This window comes from Coffea arabica, chromosome 6c (assembly GCF_036785885.1).
Source record: "Coffea arabica cultivar ET-39 chromosome 6c, Coffea Arabica ET-39 HiFi, whole genome shotgun sequence".
Taxonomy (NCBI): Eukaryota; Viridiplantae; Streptophyta; class Magnoliopsida; order Gentianales; family Rubiaceae; genus Coffea; species Coffea arabica.
In genome coordinates this window covers 16,864,835-16,887,753 of record NC_092320.1, presented here as the reverse complement: position 1 = coordinate 16,887,753, position 22,919 = coordinate 16,864,835, and the positions used below count along the sequence as shown (strand labels likewise).

Sequence of the window (22,919 nt, the reverse complement as noted above, 5' to 3'; positions counted from 1 at the left end):
GACAGTGACAATCAAATAAATTCAAATAAAATCTAAGAAACTACTAAAAATTAAATAACAAATTAATAAAATCTAATGAGTGATAATTAAGGATCTAGCCAAGGAATAACTTCAGCAATGGTTCACCTAATTGATCATCGATAAGCAAAGGCAATTCCAATTATTTATTAATAAATAGGTTATAACTACCAAACAAGCGATGGCAGTCAACCCCTCCTTACTGTGTCGGTGATCAAGGTACGCCCGTTAATCACTGCTCTAATTGAGAAATAATCCTAGGTACGCCCATAAGATTTAATTCCCCAATTGCCTTACATATTAGAGGAGCCCTATTCTAATCAAATAACGCACTACCAGGGTTATTTTAGATTAGCCCGCGTATTTCCCTGACACAAACCTAATCATGCCAGTTGCCACTATTTTAGAGCAATTAAACAATTACGGATTTAATGCCCTAATTGACAATAGATTATCCAATCAACTAATTATCTGGATCCAAGACAATCAATTAATTAAATAACCATAAGCATAGCAACCAAGAAATATGCGGATACCAATAAATGAAAGAAAAAGATAAAATTAAATCGATTTCACAAATTTTAGACGACCCAGAGCCTTCGTTGTTCCTTGACTAGAGTGAGGAAATTAGTTCATAATTGATGAACAAAATCCACACAAAATTGTAACAAGAGTCGCGGCCATCAACTCCGAAATTGGGAAATGCAATTCACTCGAAGGAATAAAGCAAAGTAAAGTAACAATGGATGATTTAGTCTTCAGTGCTCCTGACTCACGTAGAGGTAGCCACAAAATATTCCAAGGAAAAGTCAAAAGCTCTCCACTACAAGACGAAGGAGACCAAACGGTCAAAGGAAAAGCTAAACTATAAAAATGGAAGAAACTAAGAAGGAAGCCAGCTCCCTCTGTGCGACGGCTCCCCCAGGGGGAAGAAGACCCCTTTTCTCCTGCGCAATTGTCCTATATAAAGTAGTGCCCCTTGCGGCGGCTCCTGTGCGGAAAAATGAAGACTTCGGCCCAATTTGCCCAACAAGGGCTCATGTTTTGTTGTTCCAAAAAATGCCCCTAGGACAATCTCTATCATCTGAACTCTTTTTCTGCCAAATTAGCACCTGTTATTATATTTTCGTTCTACTCCCTGAAATATATGTAAAATACTAAAAGTGAGTAGAATTCCACAATTAATCCAGATTGGGTCAGGTAATAGGAGAAATTAATAATAAAATAAATGATAAAATCGCAACCTATCAATTTCCCCCACACCTAAACCATGCTTGTCCTCAAGCATGAGAACAGCAAACAAGTACTAATATTTGACAATGGCTATTGCTCTATCCAACAATTTGCCAAGATACCAAGAAAAATATATATCAAGCATGGGTGATCAAGATCCAAGAAACATCACTCCGGTTAGCTTCTAAACCACAAATTTCTCCAATTTCAGGTTAACTAATCTAAGAAAAAGGAATAACACATAACATTTATCAGCAAATGGTCCAACTATTAACCAAAATCTCAACATTAAATCCATAATTCGGCAAGCTGACTTTTATTACACACTAACACAACCTTCACTTTTTTTTTCACATTTTTTTCTACTTTTCTCTTTTTTTTTTCTTTTTTTTTGAATAGTAACAAAAGACTTAGTCGCTAGCCATTAGAGCCTTTTGACGCGAACTCCAACATTGGCCAGATGAAGGAGCCCGGTTACTCAGCTTCTATTGCCACGTGACCACGTACTCATAGCAATTACTACTTTTTGACGCGAGAATCAACACTTTTGGTGAAAATCCCCGGTTACTCGGTAGTAAATACTAGCGGAGTACAGTCAAGTTTATTCATAGCTAAAAATCACAAAAACTCAATATAACACAAAAACCAAAAGAAAACTTGCATCAGCTAGCCTCATTTTCAAACATGGAGAACTAAAGTTAATAACCGGACCAATTCACATGAAAATGCCAATAATCATTCCCTATGCCTAGGAAAGTTAACCAAAAATTATAAGAGTAAAACAATCATCGATATTCACCAAAGAGATATTCTTGGATTCAACCACATGAACTTGATACCCTTTTATTATTAAAACTTGGCAAGAGTAGAAATAGAGGCAATAATCCAACATCAAACCTTGGCATGCACTTACGAGCCAATCACTAAAAAGAAAGAAAAAAAAAATGAAAGACACTAGCACCATAACTGCTCCCCCCACACCTAAATCCTACATTGTCCTCAATGGAGGTAATAAAGTAATGAAAGCGAAGAGAACAATGAAACTTCCCTGTTGAACAGCTAAGGGATAGGAGGGAACAGTGGGGGGAAGCCGAGTTCTGAGATATCCTTGCCACTTGGCGGGTGATGTTCGTCACTCGCTCATCTACGTTGTGAATCTGAGCCCGCAAGTGGTGCGACTTACATCAGAGGCCATCGATGGGGGAGGCGCAGAAGAAGAGGGCTCGGGTCTTACCATTTTCTCCAAATGTCATTTCAATCAACAAGAGACAAAAATTGCCCACAGGTAATGTAAACAGCAAATTCAAAGCAATAATAATTTAATAGCCACCGGTGCCTCCCTAGTAGACAACCCAATCAACAAAATGCACAACCCAGGCACCCGGAGACAAGACAAATATCCCAACAATACAGCAATTTCAATCAATACTCACGGGTGGCCCCAATTGGGTCAAATGCAGGCAGTCCAAAATCGCAACAAATGCTCTAAAGATTTAGCAATTGAAATCAATAGGTAAAATACTCCCAGCAAGTCAATTAGACGCCACCAACAGCAATAAGCAATGGAAGTGGCACAGTAGCCTTCCAATTCAACAAACAAATGCAGAAAATACCCAACCAAAGGCACTTCAAGGGACGCAAGACAGAAATCAGCCAAGTAGAACCCAAGTGATACCAAAAATAACCTTAACAAAGCAGTGAATTCAACCAATTTGAATACGTAGAATACGGTCAGAAATGCCTCCCAAAGATCAACAGAGAGCGGCAAAACTTGCCCACCCAAAATCTGTCCAAATGGCTCCAATTGGACAAGAAATTGCACAACTCAAACGATCAAAACTTAGCAATTGGGCCAAGCAACAGGCAATGGCAACAACCAATGGTTAGAATTCGAGAACAGTTCAGGCACCAAAACCCAAGAATCAAATAGGCAGGCCAGTACAGAGGATTAAGAAATGGAAAGCAACACTGCAACCAGTACCACTGGTGCACAGACAGGAAAGAATTAAATTCAACGGCAGCAACTCAACCGCAAGAACTTAAACTGGAAAATTAATCAACCAGTACCACTGGTGAGTCACAGGGAAAAATAATCAAGCGGCCAATAATTCAATAAATAACAGAAAATACCCCCACTATGGCAGCAATTAAACCCAATTCTGTCCAAAAAGCACCCCCAGAATATGCCTAAATCACCCCTGCTATTAGCTATAAAGAAACTCAAACTCAGGGTGGACTGGAACGACTCAACCAAAAACGCCCAATAGGCACAACTCGCTTAATTAGGCAATCCAGAACACAGGATTATCAGATATTAAACAACTACCGTCACCAGTACCACTGGTGAGTGCATAGGGAGAAATTAAAGCAAATAACCAATCCAGTGCACAAAATAGATTCGAACACCCAAACAGCGCCAAAAATGAACGGAAATTAAAGCCAGAAGCAATGGTCAACTAACTCCCAAAGTACCCCAAATATCGCAGCAGTTTAACTCAACTCTACCCAAAATTAGACCAGAAAATGCCCAAAATTACTGCCCGCTGTTTTCCAACAAGAAGCCCAAGCAAAGGTGCAAAATTTTCGCAATTTAGGGTTCAGAATAAGACAAATTAAGGCAGGAATCGCAATACCTCCACCTGCCAACAATTGACAGGTGGTAACGAGCTGGGGTGGAGAAAAGGGATGATAGAGTAAGATATAGAGAGACATACGGGAGAAGCTTGGAGTCTGCAGAAATGTAGCTCTTTCATCTTCCTTGTATTAGTTTAGCTTAGTATAGAGTAGTATAGTTCATCCATTCTTGTTTATTATCTAGATTAGGATGAAGATGGAGGATGAAGAAGGCAAGGAAGAAAGCTCATGTGACAAGGGTTGTATTCCTTCCAAACTCTTTATCTTTTGTATTTGATTCCAAGTTTAGTTAATATACAAGTTCTGGATTTTGTGTGTAATATGTGTTTTTAAAGTTTATACCTTGGGTTTGGTTGAACTTTCTATAATTGTTAGTGTTTATTATTTGGTTATTTGATTGCTATGATTTGAGCAAGTTATTTAGCACTTTGGCTCTTTAAATCATGATTAATCTGGTACCATTAATTGTGATTATCTAAGGTGTTGTTTCTGCAATGAAAATTGAGATTTAACACTAGTTCAAGAAGTGCTAAACATAGGGAGTACATTCACGAAAGTAGAGGTGCACTTATGTGGTTTTTAGTGATTCATATCATGTAATTTCATTGAAGAAATGAACTTGTAGCTAATTTCATAACCATGAAAATAGGTATGGATTAGTTATGAGTATAGTTGATTCACTACGAAAGTAGGTTTCACATGCATAAGGAAATTACACCATAATTAGCCTAGATGTAGTATTCAATGATCCAAATATAGCACTTGCATGAGTAGTTAGGGATACCACAACCTAAGGAGCTTTTATTTGTTATTCTTGTATAATTTCAGTAGTTTAAATTTGCTATAATTCGTTGATAGTCTAAATAATAGAGAAGCTTTAGTAATACCGGTAATTGTTCACTCTTCCCTGTGGGATCGACCCTGATAAGTGACTAATTTACGTAATAATTGTATGATATTTTATATTATTTTTAGTCACTTTGGTTATATTATCGAAAGAAAATGAATCATTTTGGCTATGATTGGTGAAAAATGCTTTTAAGTGATTAAATGAGGTTTTTATCACTTTTTAGTGGGATTTTGTGTATTTTTGACAGTTTTGACACATTTTCGTATTTCGGCTATAACTTGAGTTACAGCGATCGGATTGAGATGGTTCTTGAACCAATTTGAAGATAGGAGATAGATCTACAACTTTGGTGAAGACATCTGAATCCAGTTTGAAGGTTTTCAAAGTCAAAAAGCTGAATTACAATAGCAAATTTCTAATGGTCGAAGCTGGAACAAGGCATGGAGCAGGCAAGGGTATTTCCATCATATCTCAGCCTACACAGATCCAAATGAGGTGATTCTTGATGCATTGGAATAATAACGCATAAGGCTACAACTTTCGTGTTTTAGACATGAGCTGTTTCAGCCTCTAACATCAAGAAAAGATCAGTTGAAGTTGGGCCAAAAACAGAGCAAGTGATCCACACTCGGATCCACTATTCATCCGAACCCTCGGCTGTTTCTGGGTTAGTGGATCCGAGGTACTGTAGCAGCTCGGATCACTGTAGCAGCCCAGATTTACTGTAGCAATCCGGCCTGAATTTGGCCGGATTTGTGGCCGGATTCCTGGCCGGATTGTGGTCAGAGAAGGCTGCTTTTTACGCGGAAAACTCAATTTCACCTCCACCAACTCACATGTGATGCTACACATGTGAGAAACATTTCCAGCTGTAAAAGGGTGGTATAGGCCTCATTTTCTTGACCACCTTTCATCATAAAATAGCCAAATTGATTGCAAAGATAGGAAGAGATTGGAGTAGATAGCAGAGATTGGAGTCCATAGCAGAAAAATATAGAGTGAGCTACGGGAGAAAGCTTGAAGCTGCAGAAATGTAGCTCTTTCATCTTCCTAGTGTTAGTTTAGCTTAGTATAGAGTAGTGTAGCTTTTCCATTCTTGTTTATTATCTAGATTAGGATGAAGATGGAGGATGAAGAAGGCAAGGAAGAAAGCTCATGTGACAAGGGTTGTATTCCTTCCAAACTCTTTATCTTTTGTATTTGATTCCAAGTTTAGTTAATATACAAGTTCTGGATTTTGTGTTCATTATGTGTATCTAAAGTTTAAGCCTTGGGTTTGGTTGAACTTTCTATAATTGTTAGTGTTTATTATTTGGTTATTTGACTGCTATTATTTAAGCAAGTTATTTAGCACTTTGGCTCTTTAAATCATGATTAATCTGGTACCATTGATTGTGGTTATCTAAGGTGTTGTTTCTGCAATGAAAATTGAGATTTAACACTAGTTCAAGAGGTGCTAAACATAGGGACTTAGGGAGTACACTCACGAAAGTAGAGGTGCACTTATGTAATTTTTAGTGATTCATTTCATGTAATTTCATTAAAGAAATGAACTTGTAGCTAATTTCATAACCATGAAAATAGGTATGGATTAGTTATGAGTATAGTTGATTCACTACGAAAGTAGGTTTCACATGTTTAAGGAAATTACACTATAATTAGCCTAGATGTAGTACTCAATGATCCAAATATAGCACTTGCATGAGTAGTTAGGGATACCACAACCTAAGGAGCTTTCATATGCTATTTTCTTGTATAATTTCAATAGGTTTTAATTTGTTATAATTTATTGATAGTCTAAATAATAGAGAACTTTAGTAATACCGGTAATTGTTCACTCTTCCTTGTGGGATCGACCCGATATATACCCTAAACTACTAGTTGATCTGTATACTTGCAGTGAACGGGTGTAATTCGGTATTTTTTAGCTTGCACGTATGTAAAATACCCGTCAAGTTTTTGGCGCCGAAGATTTGGCAATATCGGTGTGAAGAGTAACTTTATTAGTTTAGACATAATATTAGTTATAATATGAATGTTATTTTCTGTTATTTTAGTGTTTTTTATGTGTATGTGTTTCATTACCTAATTTTCTTACTAATTTTGCTTTTGAGGTTGTTTAAAAGCAATTTTAGGTAATGAGAAGGGTAGGTCAATTTGGAGGACAATGCTTGAGAAGTGGAAGATTGGAAATGGATGGTTACCAAGTGCAAAGCTCCTTCAATAGAGGTAACCAAGAATTTACTGAATGTATGTCTTTTGAAGATGGTTTAAGGTGCTTAAAGGCTAAATTTGATGTTATGATGTTGCAAGTTCAAATGGACGCAATTATGCATGAAATTGAGCAAGGGAGGAATGCTAATGCTTTTAATTCTTATCATGTGATTTGTGACTTGTGTGGAGGTTATCATGCTACTAATACATGTATGCAAGCACAAAATGTGGATTATTATGATGAATTAGAGCATTACAATCCTTGTTTTGATCAATATAGTGCTAATTGGAGCAATTCTCCTGCTTATGGTTGGAATAATCAATGTACTTATAGTGATAATTCATGTTTTTATGATTACCAACCTGAAAGTGTCCAATATGAATCAAAACCATCTTGGGAGTTGGCAATAGAGAAGTTAGCTAATACACCTCTACCTTGGGAGTTAGAAAATGAACCATTAGCCAATGATTCTAATGCATCTTGGGAGCTAGCTGTAGAAAATTTTTCTAATCAATTTGATTTAGCCATAAAAAAGCTAGCAAATGCAACCTCTGACCGTTGTGATAGGATTGAGGAAAGGTTAGATGAATTAGCTTCTCACTTTGGTGATATACATGAGCAATTAAATGTATTGTGTGAAGTTATTTCTTCTAATAATTTGCAAAATGATCCTAGCATGAATGGTGGAAATGTTGTATGTGAAAATGGATTGCATTTTGATGAAAATGATGAATCTCAAGAGTGTTTTAATGAGCAAATATCCATTTCACATGATAATGGGTTTGTTTGGATAGTGTATTTTTTGAAATATTATTTAGAATAATTACTGTAACACTTTTTGTGATATGATGTATGTGAGGTAAAAAGGTAGTTGGAAATATAAAAAGGTAGATTGGGAAATGTGTTTGTGATGCAAGCGAAATATTTTTTGGAATAATTTTGATATCCAAACACTCTCAATATCTTTGGAACTAACTTTGAACCTCAAGAGGTGAGTTTTAATGACTCATTTTTCACCCCTCTTGAGGAGTGCATTGAAAGTATAGGTTCTAAAGGTATTCCTGCTCAAGATACTCTCATGACATTTCCTTTGGTAAGTTCTCAAGTGGTGCATATTCATGGTAATATCTATGAAACACTTGGGATAGGTAAGTCACTTTCATTTCTCACATCATTAGATTATGTGGCTTTGGCTATAAAGTCACCATTTAATGATCCACCACGACCAAAAATGGTGGATTATTCGTTAACTAAGCCTCCTTGAAAAATGAGGTGATATAGTCAAGCTATTGACTTTAAAGAAGCGCTTATTGGGAGGCAACCCAATGCTTATTTAAGTTGGTGTTACTTTGGAGTGATTTTATGTTTAAAGTATAAGTTTGAGTAATTTTGTTGTTTTTCATTTGTAGGTTTTGGAAAAGTGACCAAATGAGGTGAAAAGAGCGAAGTTTGATCAAAGATCTCAATACCTCAAATTCAGTAATTGTGGTTTTTGTGGCATTAAAGAGGTTTAGAATGCATGTTTAGATCATTTTACATGTGCGTGAATGGTTTATTTTGACATAGAAATGATCTAGGGTGTATTTTGAAAAATTGAGGTCAAACTGAAAATTGCAAAAATTCTGCAATAAGTGCAGATTCAATGGATCCGAGCTCGGATCCACTTCTGCAATCAGAAAAAAATTCGAACTTCTTGATCCGAGCTCACTCACAATGATCCGACCTCGGATCCTTTCAAAAACGACCTCGGATCCTTTTAAAAACGAAGGCTTGGATCACTTTTCAACTCCACTTTTCTTCATGTTGGCTTGTTTTTAGTAAGTTTTAGTTGTTCGATTAATGTTTTTGTGTGTTTTGTAGGTGGCAATGACAAGGGTTCATGCAAATGATTTCAATTGCAAAGGTGTTTATATTAAGGCAAAAAGGGAGTTTTCATGTTCAATTGCTGCATTTCATGCATGTAAGGTGTTTCATGTTTAAGTTATATTCATGCATGATCATGTTAAATTTGAATTTTATTCAAAGAACATGAAGTAGGTTGAATGTGGAAGGTTGGCCAAGCAAATTTGGAGGAAAAACTGCAGAAAACAGCTTTTTCTGCAGCAAATCCGGCCAAATGTTGGCCGGATTGAAGGCCGGATAGTCAGGGGAGAAAAGAAAATTTTTTCGAGCATTCTAGACAGAATCCGGCCGAAAATCCGGCCAAAAACTGGCCGGATTGTAAAAAAAAAAAAAAATCCACTGTAGCAAATCCGGCCAAGAATCCGGCCAGAAACTGGCCGGATATGCAACAGTAAAAATTAAAAAAAAAAAAAATTTCTGCCCAGAATCCCTCCAGCAATCCCTCCACGAATCCCTCCAATTTCTGGCCGGATTGTGAACAGTAACCAGCGTAAGATGAATCCGTTTCACGGATTTCTCACAATTTTTCTCCCTTCTTCTTCAACCCAACTCACATACTAACACCTCAAACACACACCACTCACTAAAACACCACTTTTCACCATTTAGTCTTCAAATAACCTTCACCAAATCACTTTCTCCCATGATGCCCTCTAATTTGAGTATGGAACCGGTCCATTTATCAGGGGGTACCATGATCCCCTCTGATTTCAATATGGAGGATGTTTGGAAGTATGCTATTGGTGGTACTGATTTGTCCAACTTAGCATGGCAAAATGGTTGTGCTGGTGGTTATGTGTCAATATGACCTCTCTCAAAATTGATGGTGAGAATTCAGGCAATAAGTAGAAGTATCATACATATTTTGATTACAGTAGTGGTGTTGTTGTATGCAATGTATAAACAAGGACAAGGATTTTAGCAGGTTTTAATTACTAATTTCGTCTTGATTGATATGGGCAACAATCCATGCTTGTTTCTTTACTTACTTAATTTTCACTTATGTATATGTTGAGTTTTTTCCTTATGGTCTATGTGTAGTGTATATTTGCGATTTTTCTTCTTCCTTTCAAACATGAACACTTCCACATCCTATGGTTAGCTATATTAATTACAAGCCTTCAAAACAACTTACTTATAAATTATTTTCACATATGCTAGTCTTTAGTTAAAAATAAATAATTTGTAATTAGTTAAAAATTTTTTCATAACCATGAGCGGTCAAAAGAATTGGTAGGTCATCAGGACAGATTGCGCTTTTAAAACAAAACTCTATGACGGATAGACTGAATGGATTATCGATTGATGGTTTGGTGGTTACATTAATTTAGTATGTTCTCCCTTCCAATGAAAAAAGAAAATGACTAGCAACCCAAATACTAAATTCAAGTTTTCAAAATCAGGATCCAACGAATAAATCGTTTAAAAACACACATACATACACACATGAATACATCAAATCATATTTCAGATTATATAATCCTAATAACAGACACATCAAATCATAGCTCAAATTATATAACGGGATAATTTCAGAAACCTTCCTTGAGGTTTTTCCTAATCACACCTAGCACCCCTAAAGTTTTTGAAATCACACTTAGCACCCTTAGAATGACAACTTTTGTAGCATATCAACCCGTTTAGGTAAAAATAGTATTAAAAATGTATTTAAGAGAGAGACTATAATATTCTTCCACATTCGCCCTTTTGCAAGTTGATTTTTGAAAACTAGAAGATGAAAATAAAAACAAGTTGATTCCTTTTTGCCTTTTCATATTTCTTATGCAAGAAAAGGCAAGAAAAAGGAAAAAACATTTATGTTCGATTATGTAAAAATAAAGTAACAAAAATGCCATAAAATTTGGGCTCTATTTTTTTTGCATATGCAACAGAAGATAGGTTTTGAGGTACTTAGATAATCTAAACATAGAAAATCTATCTTTTTTTAACTACGATTTTATCTTGTTATGTAGTTTAATCAGTAAGAGGTGAGGGAAAAATATGTTAAAATCATTCATTTGGTGAAAAAAATGCTGGGATGCAATTGAAATCATGGAAAAAATGCATATTAAATATACCTATAATGGTTTTCAATTATCAAAAACAAAATTTTTGAAAAAACTGGTTAACAAACAGTATTCAAAATTTTTTTTTCCTTTCTATCAAAAACTTTGGCACAGATCTTATAATGGTCATATGAATCAACAAAAATGATACAATTCAGCAGTTATTGTACTTACACTCCTTCAATTTCTATGTAAATATTGTAGTTCTATTTGTTTTTATTTTAATCTTCTAAAATTTAAAAATCAACTAACAAAAGGGCAAAATTGGAAGAATACTATAGTCCCTCTACTAAACATATTTTTTAATATATTTTTACATAAAAGGGCTATTATGTTACAAAGGTTGTCATTCTAAGGGTGTTAAGTGTGATTTTAGAGACTTGAGGGGTGTTAGGTGTGATTAGAAAAAACCTCAAGGGAGGTTTTTGAAATTATCTCTTATATAATCCTAATAACAGTGCAGCAATGATAGATGTCAAGATATTTAAAAATTGCAATGTTAGCCAAAAAAACACTTCTTAAATCCAAGGTTATAGACTTGTAGTAATGTCAAGATATTAAAAAAAAATGCAATGTTAGCCAAAAAAAAAAAATGCTTAAATCCAAGGTTATAGCTTTCAACATTACACACCAATGACATAACAACAAAAAACAAAAAACAAAAAACAAATAAAATGAATGGCTTAAATTGATCCTATGCAATATTTGAAGCCTAAACTTTAGAAACTAGAAAGATTTTTTTTAATAGTATAGAGATATAAATTACACAATTTATATCTCATGCCCGCTTCCCCTCCCTCATACCGTGGATCGATGTTTATGGGTTTGGGTTGTCTTGTTCATGAACTAACAAAAAAGAAAAGAAAAAGCTTCCAAAACTATGTTGCTTTTTGATCACTCTGTTTGATCTTCACCCAAACAGTGACTATTTGAGAGGAAACACTATAACATCATCCAAAACAGGACCACATATGTGACCATAGTCATGAAGCTTTGTGTGATAATTTGGGCTATAAAAGGTTATTCTTGTTCTGTTTGAAAGTGCTTGAAACTTGAGGATGGCAGTCTTGGATCCACCAATTCCAGTTGATGTAAATGAAACTTTTATGGTTTTCCTAGCTGCAAAAGCTTCAATCGTCATTGATCCATGACAACCATTCCTAGCATCCCCAAAAGCGAAGGAAAGAAAGTAGAACTTGTTAGGTACTGTTCTTATGATTTGTGCAATAGCTGTTTCTATTCCTCCAACCAATTCAATAGCTGCAAGTCCCTGGGGAACGGAGAAATGCTTCGAGTCAACATACTTAACTGGTTTGAGGGATTCAACAATCCATCCAGGGAGCGATGAGTAGATGTCCGTCCTCTTAGGGAGGAGCAGCACCCCAGTTGAGAAATTCTTGAACACATGAGGGCCGGTTTCAAAATCACCATTTTTGACCAAGTTACCTGCATAGCTTCAGTGCAAATTAGGAGCTTTCTATGAATTATAAAATATACATTGCATTGGTTAACATTTACTATATATTTAGAAGAAACTACAAATTTATATTTTAAAGATAGTGTCTTCGTGAACGAATATCGACAGTCAATAATAAAAGGAACAAAAAGGCAGTTGGGTTGTGATCAACTTACGACGATTGCCCAACAATTCAGACAATTATTTTGGGATAAATGTTAATGGCACTCCTTTCTCTGTGAACGGCACCCTTTTTTTTTTCAACCTTTTGCCATGTGAATCAGATAAAAATTGCCATGTTTTTCTTTGAATTTACAACTGCCATTAGAAAAGTCAAGAGGAGTATCATTAACAGATAAGTGTGTGCCATTAACATTTTTCTTGTACTGGCCAATATCGAGCTTTCACAAATCTGCTTAAAGATCTGGGAGGCAGATGATATTGGAAAAAAATTCCAAATTTGGAAGAGGACTTACCCTTAGTGTATCTGAGAGGAAGTATCTCCTTGATTGCAATTGCATCCAGAAGAGGTCCACCGGTAGGATCCTCTTGAATTCCAGGATTATGAAATGTAACCTTGAAAACATCAGAAGTTGCCTTAACAGCCCATGCATAAGTATCACCACCATCGCTGCTAAACAGTGTTTGAATTGGGAGTTCAGTCGAAAAACCAGGGACAGAAACCCTTAGCTTCTCATCTTGGGCACAAGTCCTGGTGACTGCAAAGGTCAATGAGTACATTGCTCCAGGTTTCACCTTAACATATTGAGATATGGAAGCCTCATTTCCAAGCCTCGCTGCCTGAGCCCCACGAGGGATTGCGAAGTAAAAACCACCAGGTTGCGGTCCACTTGAAACATATTCAACTATGCCATGAATTTCCCATTTGGGCAAGGAGTATTTTCCTATGATCTGTCTTTTCTTAAGGTTTGATACCTTTGGCCCTTCCTCAAAGTTACCATTTTCTAGTAGACCTGCAAAATGTAAACAGGAATATGGTTAGAAAAACATACTACTACTGCCAGTTATGAGTAAATTTTTCTCCTTGTTCTTGTATCCTGCCATTGTTCGAATTTTTCAGAAAAAATAATAATAAAGAGGAAGAGTACATAGAAGGTCAGTTCATATCAATGATTAAAAAGAAGTCCAGAGCGAAAAACCTTTTCCAAGTATCGAAAAGACAAGTCAAACACCATTAGATTCAAAATCAAAAATTCAAACGGGTTCGTGTTGCTCTTGATGTTGAACATGTTAGAGAAAATTAACGCTGCGCATTTGATTTTTCTACAATTTACGTGGATCATGTTTGCATGTCAAGTGAAATTAATAGGTAAGATTTGATATTCGCTCCGTCATGTGCTGAGTGCTGACATAAAAATGATATGGTAAAGTGACTTTATTTGGCATAAACCCAAAAAAAAAAAAAAAAAAAATTGTACCAGGGTTAGCTCGTACCTAAGAAAAGTTAATTTAGCAATTTTATATGAAAAAAATTAAAGACTATTTAAAGCATACCATCAAGAAATGGCGCAACAGCCGCGAAAGAAAGGCTTTGGTAAATACACATTATGAATAAAATGCAGAGGGAGAGAATGGAAGCCATTTTTAGCAGTGAAACTGCCAATGTGACGCAGGATAAAAGCAAATGAGAATGTATACATATATTTAAAACTTAAGTTAGAAGGTCTAAGAATAGATAAGAGGGACATGTTATCAATATCATGCCATACAACCAGGCTTGAGTGTGTCGGATTGTCTCAATTTCTCGTTCCCAAAACAAAAAACAAATATTAGGCCCATCTTGGACATTAATCTAGCCGTTGAGATGAGTGATAAAGTCTGCAATTCCATTTCCAAAGGGTACTGAAGTCTTCATAGGTTGGCGTGATTTGTACTATGTACTTTGAATCTCTGGATATCCCACATGACGAAGCTTCATTTCTTTTATTTCAGTTCTTGATATTCAAATACCTCCAAAGTACTTTCAAGGTCTTGCTTGGCACTTGAGATTGGATCTTGAGTTTCTTTATTCTAACGGCATCTTCTAATGAACTATATAAGCATGTGTAGATCATATGCTTCACTTATCTATTGAGTGAGACATTAATTGAATGTCAAAATAATAAACATGGGATTGGCATTGTAAAGGAACCAACGTATTGATCCCAATTGATAACTAATCTCGTAATTGATATGAAAGCATTTTACTAGTTATGGTTAGAAGTTTTTGGCGATGTTGAAGATCGGGTAAAAACATCATCCTTAAAATACCAACTCCAAGAATTGCGAGCACGTGGCCGTACTTGGGTACGGTGATGAGTATAAATTTCTGAAGCAGATCCCTCAATCAAATCCTTTTTTTTTTATCGCAACGATAGATGTTGTATAACCTACTCTAGCCTAGTCTAGGGGAAGGGGCAAAGGGATGGTCAACTAAGACCAGCCACATATTGTGGCCAAATTGTGGGAGGCAGGGGTTGATCCCCTGACCTCCAGCATCACCATTATGGTGATGACCACTGGACCAAATGGCCAGTGGCCTCAATCAAATCTCCATTAGTAGATTTAATAGGTGCCTCCCCTAGTAGTTTAGTTGCATTAAAATACCAACAAAAATCTTGATTAAAATACATATCAAGCTTAATTTTTTTTGGATTATTATCGCTTTATCCCTTTAAACTATATTACTACTATCAATTTAACCCTTAACATTATCTTTTAGTCATTTCACCCTATAAGTAATTCAATCCAACATATTAAGAAATTTTAGACAAAAATATTCCGTTATTTTATAGCATTATCACATTATTATTATTATCACTTTATCCCTTAAAATTATAGTGATACAGTCGTTTTAATTCCTAACATTATTTTCTAGGCATTTTATCTCATCGTTACTCTAACTAGTATGGTCAAAAAAATTTTAATATATTTACTCTTTTTTGTATATAATTAAAAAAAAATTGAAAAGGTTATTCTTCCGTTTTTTTTTACTTTAAGAGATCCAAAAACATAAAAATAAAATGGTTTTCTCAAAAAATTTTTCACACTTATTAATATTTGGAAAAGAAAAGAAGATAGGAAAGAAGGAGACAGAATATCAGATTTTGCAAAGAAAGAAAATAAAGAAGAGTCTAGCATTATCATATTACTTTAAGGTTGTCGGAATTAGGATTGGAATTTGGTCGTAAACAGAAAAGTGAATTAATTTTTATATAATAAAAGTATTTAATTCTTTCTTATTTGTATTTTAAAAAAAAGAATTGAACTCTCTCTCTCTCTCTCTCCCATTCCCCTCCCTATCTTTCTATTTTTTCAATATTAATAAAATTGTCAAGAAGAAAGAGATTAGCACTTTGACTTTTTTTTCTTGATACTAAAAAGGAGAAGAGTCACTCTAAATTTTTTATTATTTTTATTATACAAAAAGGAGGGTACTTTCTTCTAAAACTCTTTAACTTACTAAGTTAATTTAATGGTGAGATAAATTGTCTAAAAAAAACTCTATGGAGTAAATTGATAATGAGGTTATAGTTTAAGGGGATAAAGTGATAATAATTTTAAGGGCTAAACATGTCTTTTTACTTTAATTAATATACTCCATTAAATTTGATCGTTAGTTTTGGAGGCAAAATGACTATAAAATAACGTTAAGGAAAAAATTGATAGTGGCACTGAATGTTAAGAGAGTAAAGTGATAATAACCCTCCTTTTTTTATAGGTGTCACTGTGGGTCTGGAGCCTCCCACAGTAGTTTAGTTGGATTACAATTGACCTTCTAACAAAAAAAAGAGTTCTTGATTAAAATACAAATCAAACTTAATTTTTTTTAAGTCGTTACCATCGGCCTGGTTTTGATTAGTAGTGGAGTGTGATTTCCACCTAATAATAAACACTCCATTCTTTATTTGGATGTTATACAACCTTTTCTTGGCATCCCTTTTGGTTTACTTGCAACACGTATCATAAGATTTCAATAACAATATTATGGACTCGATAACATTTTTCATAATGATTTTAAATCCCATCCTCCGCTCTAGCAAATTTTTAACTTCACTATTCTGCTTGCATTATACTGTGAACTTTTTTTCTTAAATATAAATAGGAGATTTCTCTTACTTACATTCACCCCTTCTTACTATCCAACCCATTCCTCTCCCAGCGTGTCCTTATTAAAGGACAATGCTACGGTATTGCAAGTCATAGTAACAACAATGGGGTAATCCACTACTGCCGGATTCCATTAACTTTGGCAAAAGATTAGGGGCCGCTTGGTTCATGTTTAGGAATCGGAATTGTAATTGGAAACATTTACAAAAAATTAGTATGGGTTTTGGACAAAGGTATGATTACAAATGGGGTTGCTTGGTAAATATTGGTAAGGAATGGGTATCAAAATTTAATAATCAATTTTTTACCTTTAATTTCTTTTTTCTTTTCATATCTTTCTTCTTCCTCGTTCAAATGCTTATCCCACATACTCATCCACCATATATATATATTCATATATAAATATTAATTTTCTGTTTAAAATATATTTATATAAATATATTTATTTATATATATTTATATAAATTTATAAATATATTTATTTCAATTTTGTTTTATAATATGTATATTAATATATATTAATATGTATATTTCAATTATGTATATTATATATATAAATTATAGTAATATTAATATGTATATTTCAATTATGTATATTATATATATTATATCAATTGAAATAAATAATATATATTTATATATAAATATTTTTGTTTAAAATATATTTATATATATTTATAAATTTATTTATATTTAGTATACCATTATGATGTTGGTAGTGTAGATCTACAAGATTAAATCTTCCTGATGAAATTTATTAACTTCGTGATTATCATCTTTCTTATTTATGCTACTGATAGTGTAGATCTACAAGTTTAGATCTGATTAGATGAGACTGGTTAACTTCGTGATTACCATCTAATGTATTCAAGTCTATTATAGTTTTGATAGTATTGATTTCACAACTTTGGATCTGATTGAATGACATGGATCCAGTAAGTGCCAACGTCCGGTCCAGGTAAGACCATGAGGGATTTGGCTCTGTAGGGGCGTTGAGGTTCTTAGGGTGTGATGCTCTAGGACGGGGAAGTGTCACAAGATCAGATCCAGGGAAAATGGGTTTTTACTATCAATCTTATGATTTTGTTTGGAAATATGGTCGTCATGCATAGTTAATCTTTCTCAAAAGATTTAGATCTATTCTCGTAGGTTTATTTTACTATCTTTAATATGATGGAAATATGGTCGTCATGTATAGTTAATTCTTCTCAAAAGGTAAGATCTTTTCTTGTAAATTTTCACACTATCCTTTATAATCTGTTTAGGAAAAATAGTTTATTAACTTCGTGATTACCATCTTTCTTATTTATGCTACTGATAGTGTAGATCTACAAGTTTAGATCTGATTAGATGAGACTGGTTAACTTCGTGATTACCATCTAATGTATTCAAGCCTATTATAGTTTTGATAGTATTGATTTATATATTTATATAAATTTATAAATATATTTATTTCAATTTTGTTTTATAATATGTATATTAATATATATTAATATGTATATTTCAATTATGTATATTATATATATATAAATTATAGTAATATTAATATGTATATTTCAATTATGTATATTATATATATTATATCAAATGAAATAAATAATATATATTTATATATAAATATTTTTGTTTAAAATATATTTATATAAATATATAAATATATTTATTTCAATTTTGTTTTATAATATGTATATTTCAATTAATATTTATATTTTATTATATATATAAATTATATTAATATTAATATGTATATTAGATATATTATATCAATTGAAATAAATATATATATTTATATATATATTAAATATATATTAATATACATATTATAAAACAAAATTGAAATAATAAATATTAATATATAGAAACAGAGCCAGTATATATTTAAAAAAAATCCCAAAAATAATTTTTTTTTTTAAGATTTTGGAATCAAATGTGGGATTCATCAAAACCCTCCAATCTACTTGGGTATGGAGAGTGACTAATTTTTCATGAATCATTCCAAAATTTCAAAACCTATACCCATTAGCCAAGCAACAATTTTGGGGCTCAATCCAATTCTTGATTCCTATACCCTCCAACCAAGCACCCCCTTAGTTTTTTAGCATTTTTTCCAATATCGTATTAAATAATCAATATTAGTGTTGGTAAGTTTATTAGAAAATTGGTAAGTACATCCCCTAAAACAGTAAGTTTTAGTCATATAGGAAATTTACAATTTCAGTAAATTTCCTGGTTGATAAAATTTATTTTTCTTTAAGTTAAACTTACTATTAAAATTTAAAAAATTTTGTGAATTCTTAACCGTTTCAAATTTTAATAGAGAGTTCTATCACATGGAAGGACACTTTATAACTCAAAAAGAAAAATTTTATCCTTTTTTTGTTTTGTTTTAAGCACTAAAACCCATAGCCATTTGCACTTTTCTCACTAACTTTATTTTTTATTGTAGTTTCACCCTTGACTAGCAATCACCACTTGGCATCGGTTCACTATCAGAGCAAGAGAGGCATCAGAGGTGGGGTCGTAGCCATGACTGCTGCACCCGGATCAGTTCAGAAGTCTGAGGAAGAATGGCGTGCAGTTCTTTCTCCTGAACAGTTCCGCATTCTCAGACAAAAAGGGACCGAGTATCCAGGTACAGGGGAATATGACAAGTTCTATGGTGAAGGTGTCTACAACTGTGCAGGATGTGGAACTCCCCTGTATAGGTCCACAACTAAATTTAACTCTGGATGTGGATGGCCAGCGTTCTATGAGGGCATTCCTGGAGCAATAAATCGCACTCCTGACCCAGATGGAAGGAGGATAGAAATTACATGTGCTGCTTGTGGTGGGCATCTTGGTCATGTGTTTAAGGGTGAAGGATTCCCGACACCAACAGACGAGCGTCATTGTGTCAATAGCATTTCACTCAAGTTCACTCCTGCAAATTCTGATGCCAAAATATGAACCTTGTTCCTTATTCTGCGCCCTCCTTCTGCATCTTCTGTCTTAAACATAAAAGTAATTTTGATCCATTGATGGATAATGATGTTGTGCTGTTGAAATAAATATTTCTTGTTACGTTGAGGATATACTGGTTATCGATGTCATGTATGTGCGCAAGTGCAAGGGTGTCCAGAAGTGAACTTGGTTTTGGCAACAGAAATTATGGAACTAGTTATCACTTATCAAGGGAAAATGATCTGTGATCGTTGAATCTGCTAAAAAAAAAAAAAAAAAAAAAGACTAGCAATCACCACTAACGGTTCAATAAAAAGATATTAATTACCTCAACCAATAAAAAAATTCACATGCCCATATAATCTATTGTGTAATTTAAATTAAATTCATTTCATGTACAAAAGAATCCTAAAATAATTACCACAACAGATTACCATGTTATATTTTTAACAACAAAATCATTGTTTGTTGAAAATTTAAAAAATCCATGACATGTGTATGAGCGATATTTTACCACATTTATATCTTACATCTACTCATTCATGTTAATTTGAGAAGGAATATTTTTTATAATAGCAACATTGTGAATTTAATTAACAGATTGAGATTTTTTAAAACATAAAAGTGAAATATATACTTGGGAAAGTAGTTTGATTTTCCCAAAAGAAAGAAAATTGTTTTAGTTTAACAATTGTTGTCATTGACACTTCATTTTCTTGACCAACTTTTATAAAGGTAAACTCAGTGTCGTTAACAATAATTGAAGTGTCATTAGCATTACTCTATCTGAATGTAAATATTTAAACTTTGTAATGAAATAAATAATAGGTACTTAAAAAACTAAAAAGCAATAGGTACTCAATTGCTACGATTCAAACTACAAATTCCTTCAATGCATAAGTGGTATATGCTACAATATATTTCCATTTATAGAAAACCACTATTGATATTCTTTAAAAAGAATCACATTTTCATTTTCATGTTGCAATTGAAATCCCCTAACCTGTCATATGCATCGCATGTCAACCAATTATTAGATTAGTTATTATTTATACAAATCATGCCTAAACTCATAATGTGACATGTATGGCAGTTGCTCACCATTATACTCATGGTGTTGTCATTTTTTCTATTTGTTTTGTCAAGGTATAAAGTTCTTTTGATTATATTGGTGAAAAAGCATACAATCTGTGTAATGTAAGCAAGATTTACTAATTTTCGAGTAAAAATAACCACTATATTAGAAAGGCCACAAAATTTGATTTTATTGTGTTTTAAATCGAAGCATTTTTACCAATAACAATAATAGGAATAGTGAAGTTAGTGCAAATTTCAAAACAAGAAGCAATATACACTCGATTATGGTATGTAAATTTAAGATTATTATAAAATTATAGTTTTAGCCATTTACATACTATTTGTCCATAAAAAACTTAAATTTATTTTCATGAATATTATGGGTAAGCTTCACAAGTGCGATGTTAAGTTTCAACAATAAAGTGATAAGCATAGTTAGTAAAATATGGGATGGATATAACACGGGTATGGACCTATACCATAAGTTAGAAAAAAAAAATGTATAAATCTAGAGTTATTCTTATATACACTAACAATGTGTACAATATCACGGTTAGATACATGACACATATATAAAATTTGGATTAATTTAAATTCAGATTGTGTATCACGCATCCAATAGCGAAAGTGCCAATATATAGAAGATTAATTCATAAATCTATATGTGGACTAACAATATTTAAAAGTTATGGAACGACAAATATGGATTAAATTACTATAATTTTCAAAGATTATGCTACATTAAGACAACTTTAACTCTTATTCTTTTGTCTTAGATTATAAATTTATTAAAACTTTATTACCTTAGGTATTAAATTATAAAAATTATGATATATAGACAGGCGGCATGGAAGAATGTTCTTATTGTTATCCAAAATTTCAAAATAATTGAGTATAATTCGGGGAGAAGTAGAAGAAGAAGTAGAATTGTACTGCAACTGGAGTCTATACCCGACCCCACTTGTACGGATGTACCGGACATTTAGTGCCAGGTTGGCAGCCCAACGACAAAAATATATATATACCTCATTTGGCGCTTATTTTAGGTAACTGCGCCTCCAGCGAAAGAAGCCTCTTCAACATTCAACAAGCATGGATAATCACCACCAGCAGAGGGAGGAGCAGCCATACCTCCTCCATGATCACCTCCTCCACCACCACTGGCCGCCCTTGCAGGGCCAACAGCAGCAGCCACTGCAACATCAACACCAGCCGTATCTCCTCAATGATCAGCAGCAACCGGTTCAGCAAGGCATAATTCTCCACGAAAATTCACAGAATTTTCTGGATTCTATGCCTCGCGGTTACAGGTTTTGCCCCACTGATGAAGAGCTAATTGTACACTACTTGAGGAAAAGGATCGCCAAGGCTCCATTACCACTTAACAGAATTCATGAAGCCAATGTCTACGGCCACAATCCTCAAGAACTTACAAGTTAGTATCTATACAATTGAAAAAACTTTATGTTATTCTAACAGTTGTTTTTCTAGTTTTCGGATAAAGAACTCGGAAAACATCTTTTAGGCGTTTTCTCGATAAATATGTTCTGAAAACCCTTTCGGGAACTTTACTCCATGCGAAGGAAAGTATTTGACATAGTCTGATGTTCTTATAACAATATGCTATGTACAAGTGTTTGCTGTTTAACGATAGAGCATAATTGAACCCCTTTTAATTCCATAATCCCCAATTAATTAGGCAAAATCTTTGAAATTTAAACCATCTTTAGGCTTCATGATTTCAAGTTTTTTGATTGGTTTCTTCCGATTGTGGATTTTATTGTGAATTGTGTTCCACGAAAAATAGTTGGTGGACCAAAAAGATACCCTAAAATACTACCCACCACCTTAGATCACGAAAACACCATCGTCATAGAGATGAGATTTGGGGTTAGAGGGTTTCTCATTGATGCACGTACGTAAAAGTGATTAGTTTAGGGTTTGGGCTATGTGTCTAATTTAATAACTAACATTCTTGTCTGTCTGAAAAATGGGTATTTGTCCCTAACAAAATTTGAATAAAAGCAGCCTTGATAAATAAATTATGATCCCCTTTTTCTTTATTTTGTTGTAATATTGCATGACTATGCTATATATTTGCTTATTTCTTTTTTGATTATATATGCGCAGATAGATACAAATCGGATAGCTTTCATAACGTGAACGGATGGTACTTCTTCACCTATTTGACGAACAAATACCCCAAAGGCAGCCGTCCCTCTCGATCATGTGGAGATGGTGGATTTTGGAAACCCACCGGCAAAGACAAGAAGATTTATTACAATGGCAATACCGTCGGCTACCGGAAGTCACTAGATTTCTTACTTGGGCCTGGTCAAAAAACGGCTTGGAAGATGCATGAATATAGAATTCATGCAAATAACCCCAAGGTACAAGCCAGTACTTATTTTCTGATTA

The 22,919-nt window shown here is 33.8% G+C and overlaps 2 protein-coding genes across 2 annotated transcripts; one reads left to right on the top strand and one right to left on the bottom strand.

Annotated features, from left to right (window-relative positions):
• Window positions 1-11,843: 11,843 nt before the first annotated feature.
• Window positions 11,844-14,019, bottom strand: LOC113692578 (protein TEEBE-like). Its single transcript, XM_027210998.2, has 3 exons — window positions 13,890-14,019; window positions 12,851-13,348; window positions 11,844-12,364 (listed from the first exon to the last, which is right to left on the bottom strand). Exons 1-3 carry the CDS (start codon window positions 13,975-13,977, stop codon window positions 11,844-11,846), a joined length of 1,107 nt encoding a protein of 368 aa, XP_027066799.1. The 5' UTR covers window positions 13,978-14,019.
• A 4,946-nt stretch (window positions 14,020-18,965) lies between these two features.
• LOC113694030 (peptide methionine sulfoxide reductase B5) lies at window positions 18,966-19,680 on the top strand. The gene has a single exon (XM_027212880.1). The coding sequence runs from the start codon at window positions 19,011-19,013 to the stop codon at window positions 19,428-19,430; it is 420 nt and encodes a 139-aa protein (XP_027068681.1). The 5' UTR covers window positions 18,966-19,010; the 3' UTR covers window positions 19,431-19,680.
• Window positions 19,681-22,919: the final 3,239 nt, after the last annotated feature.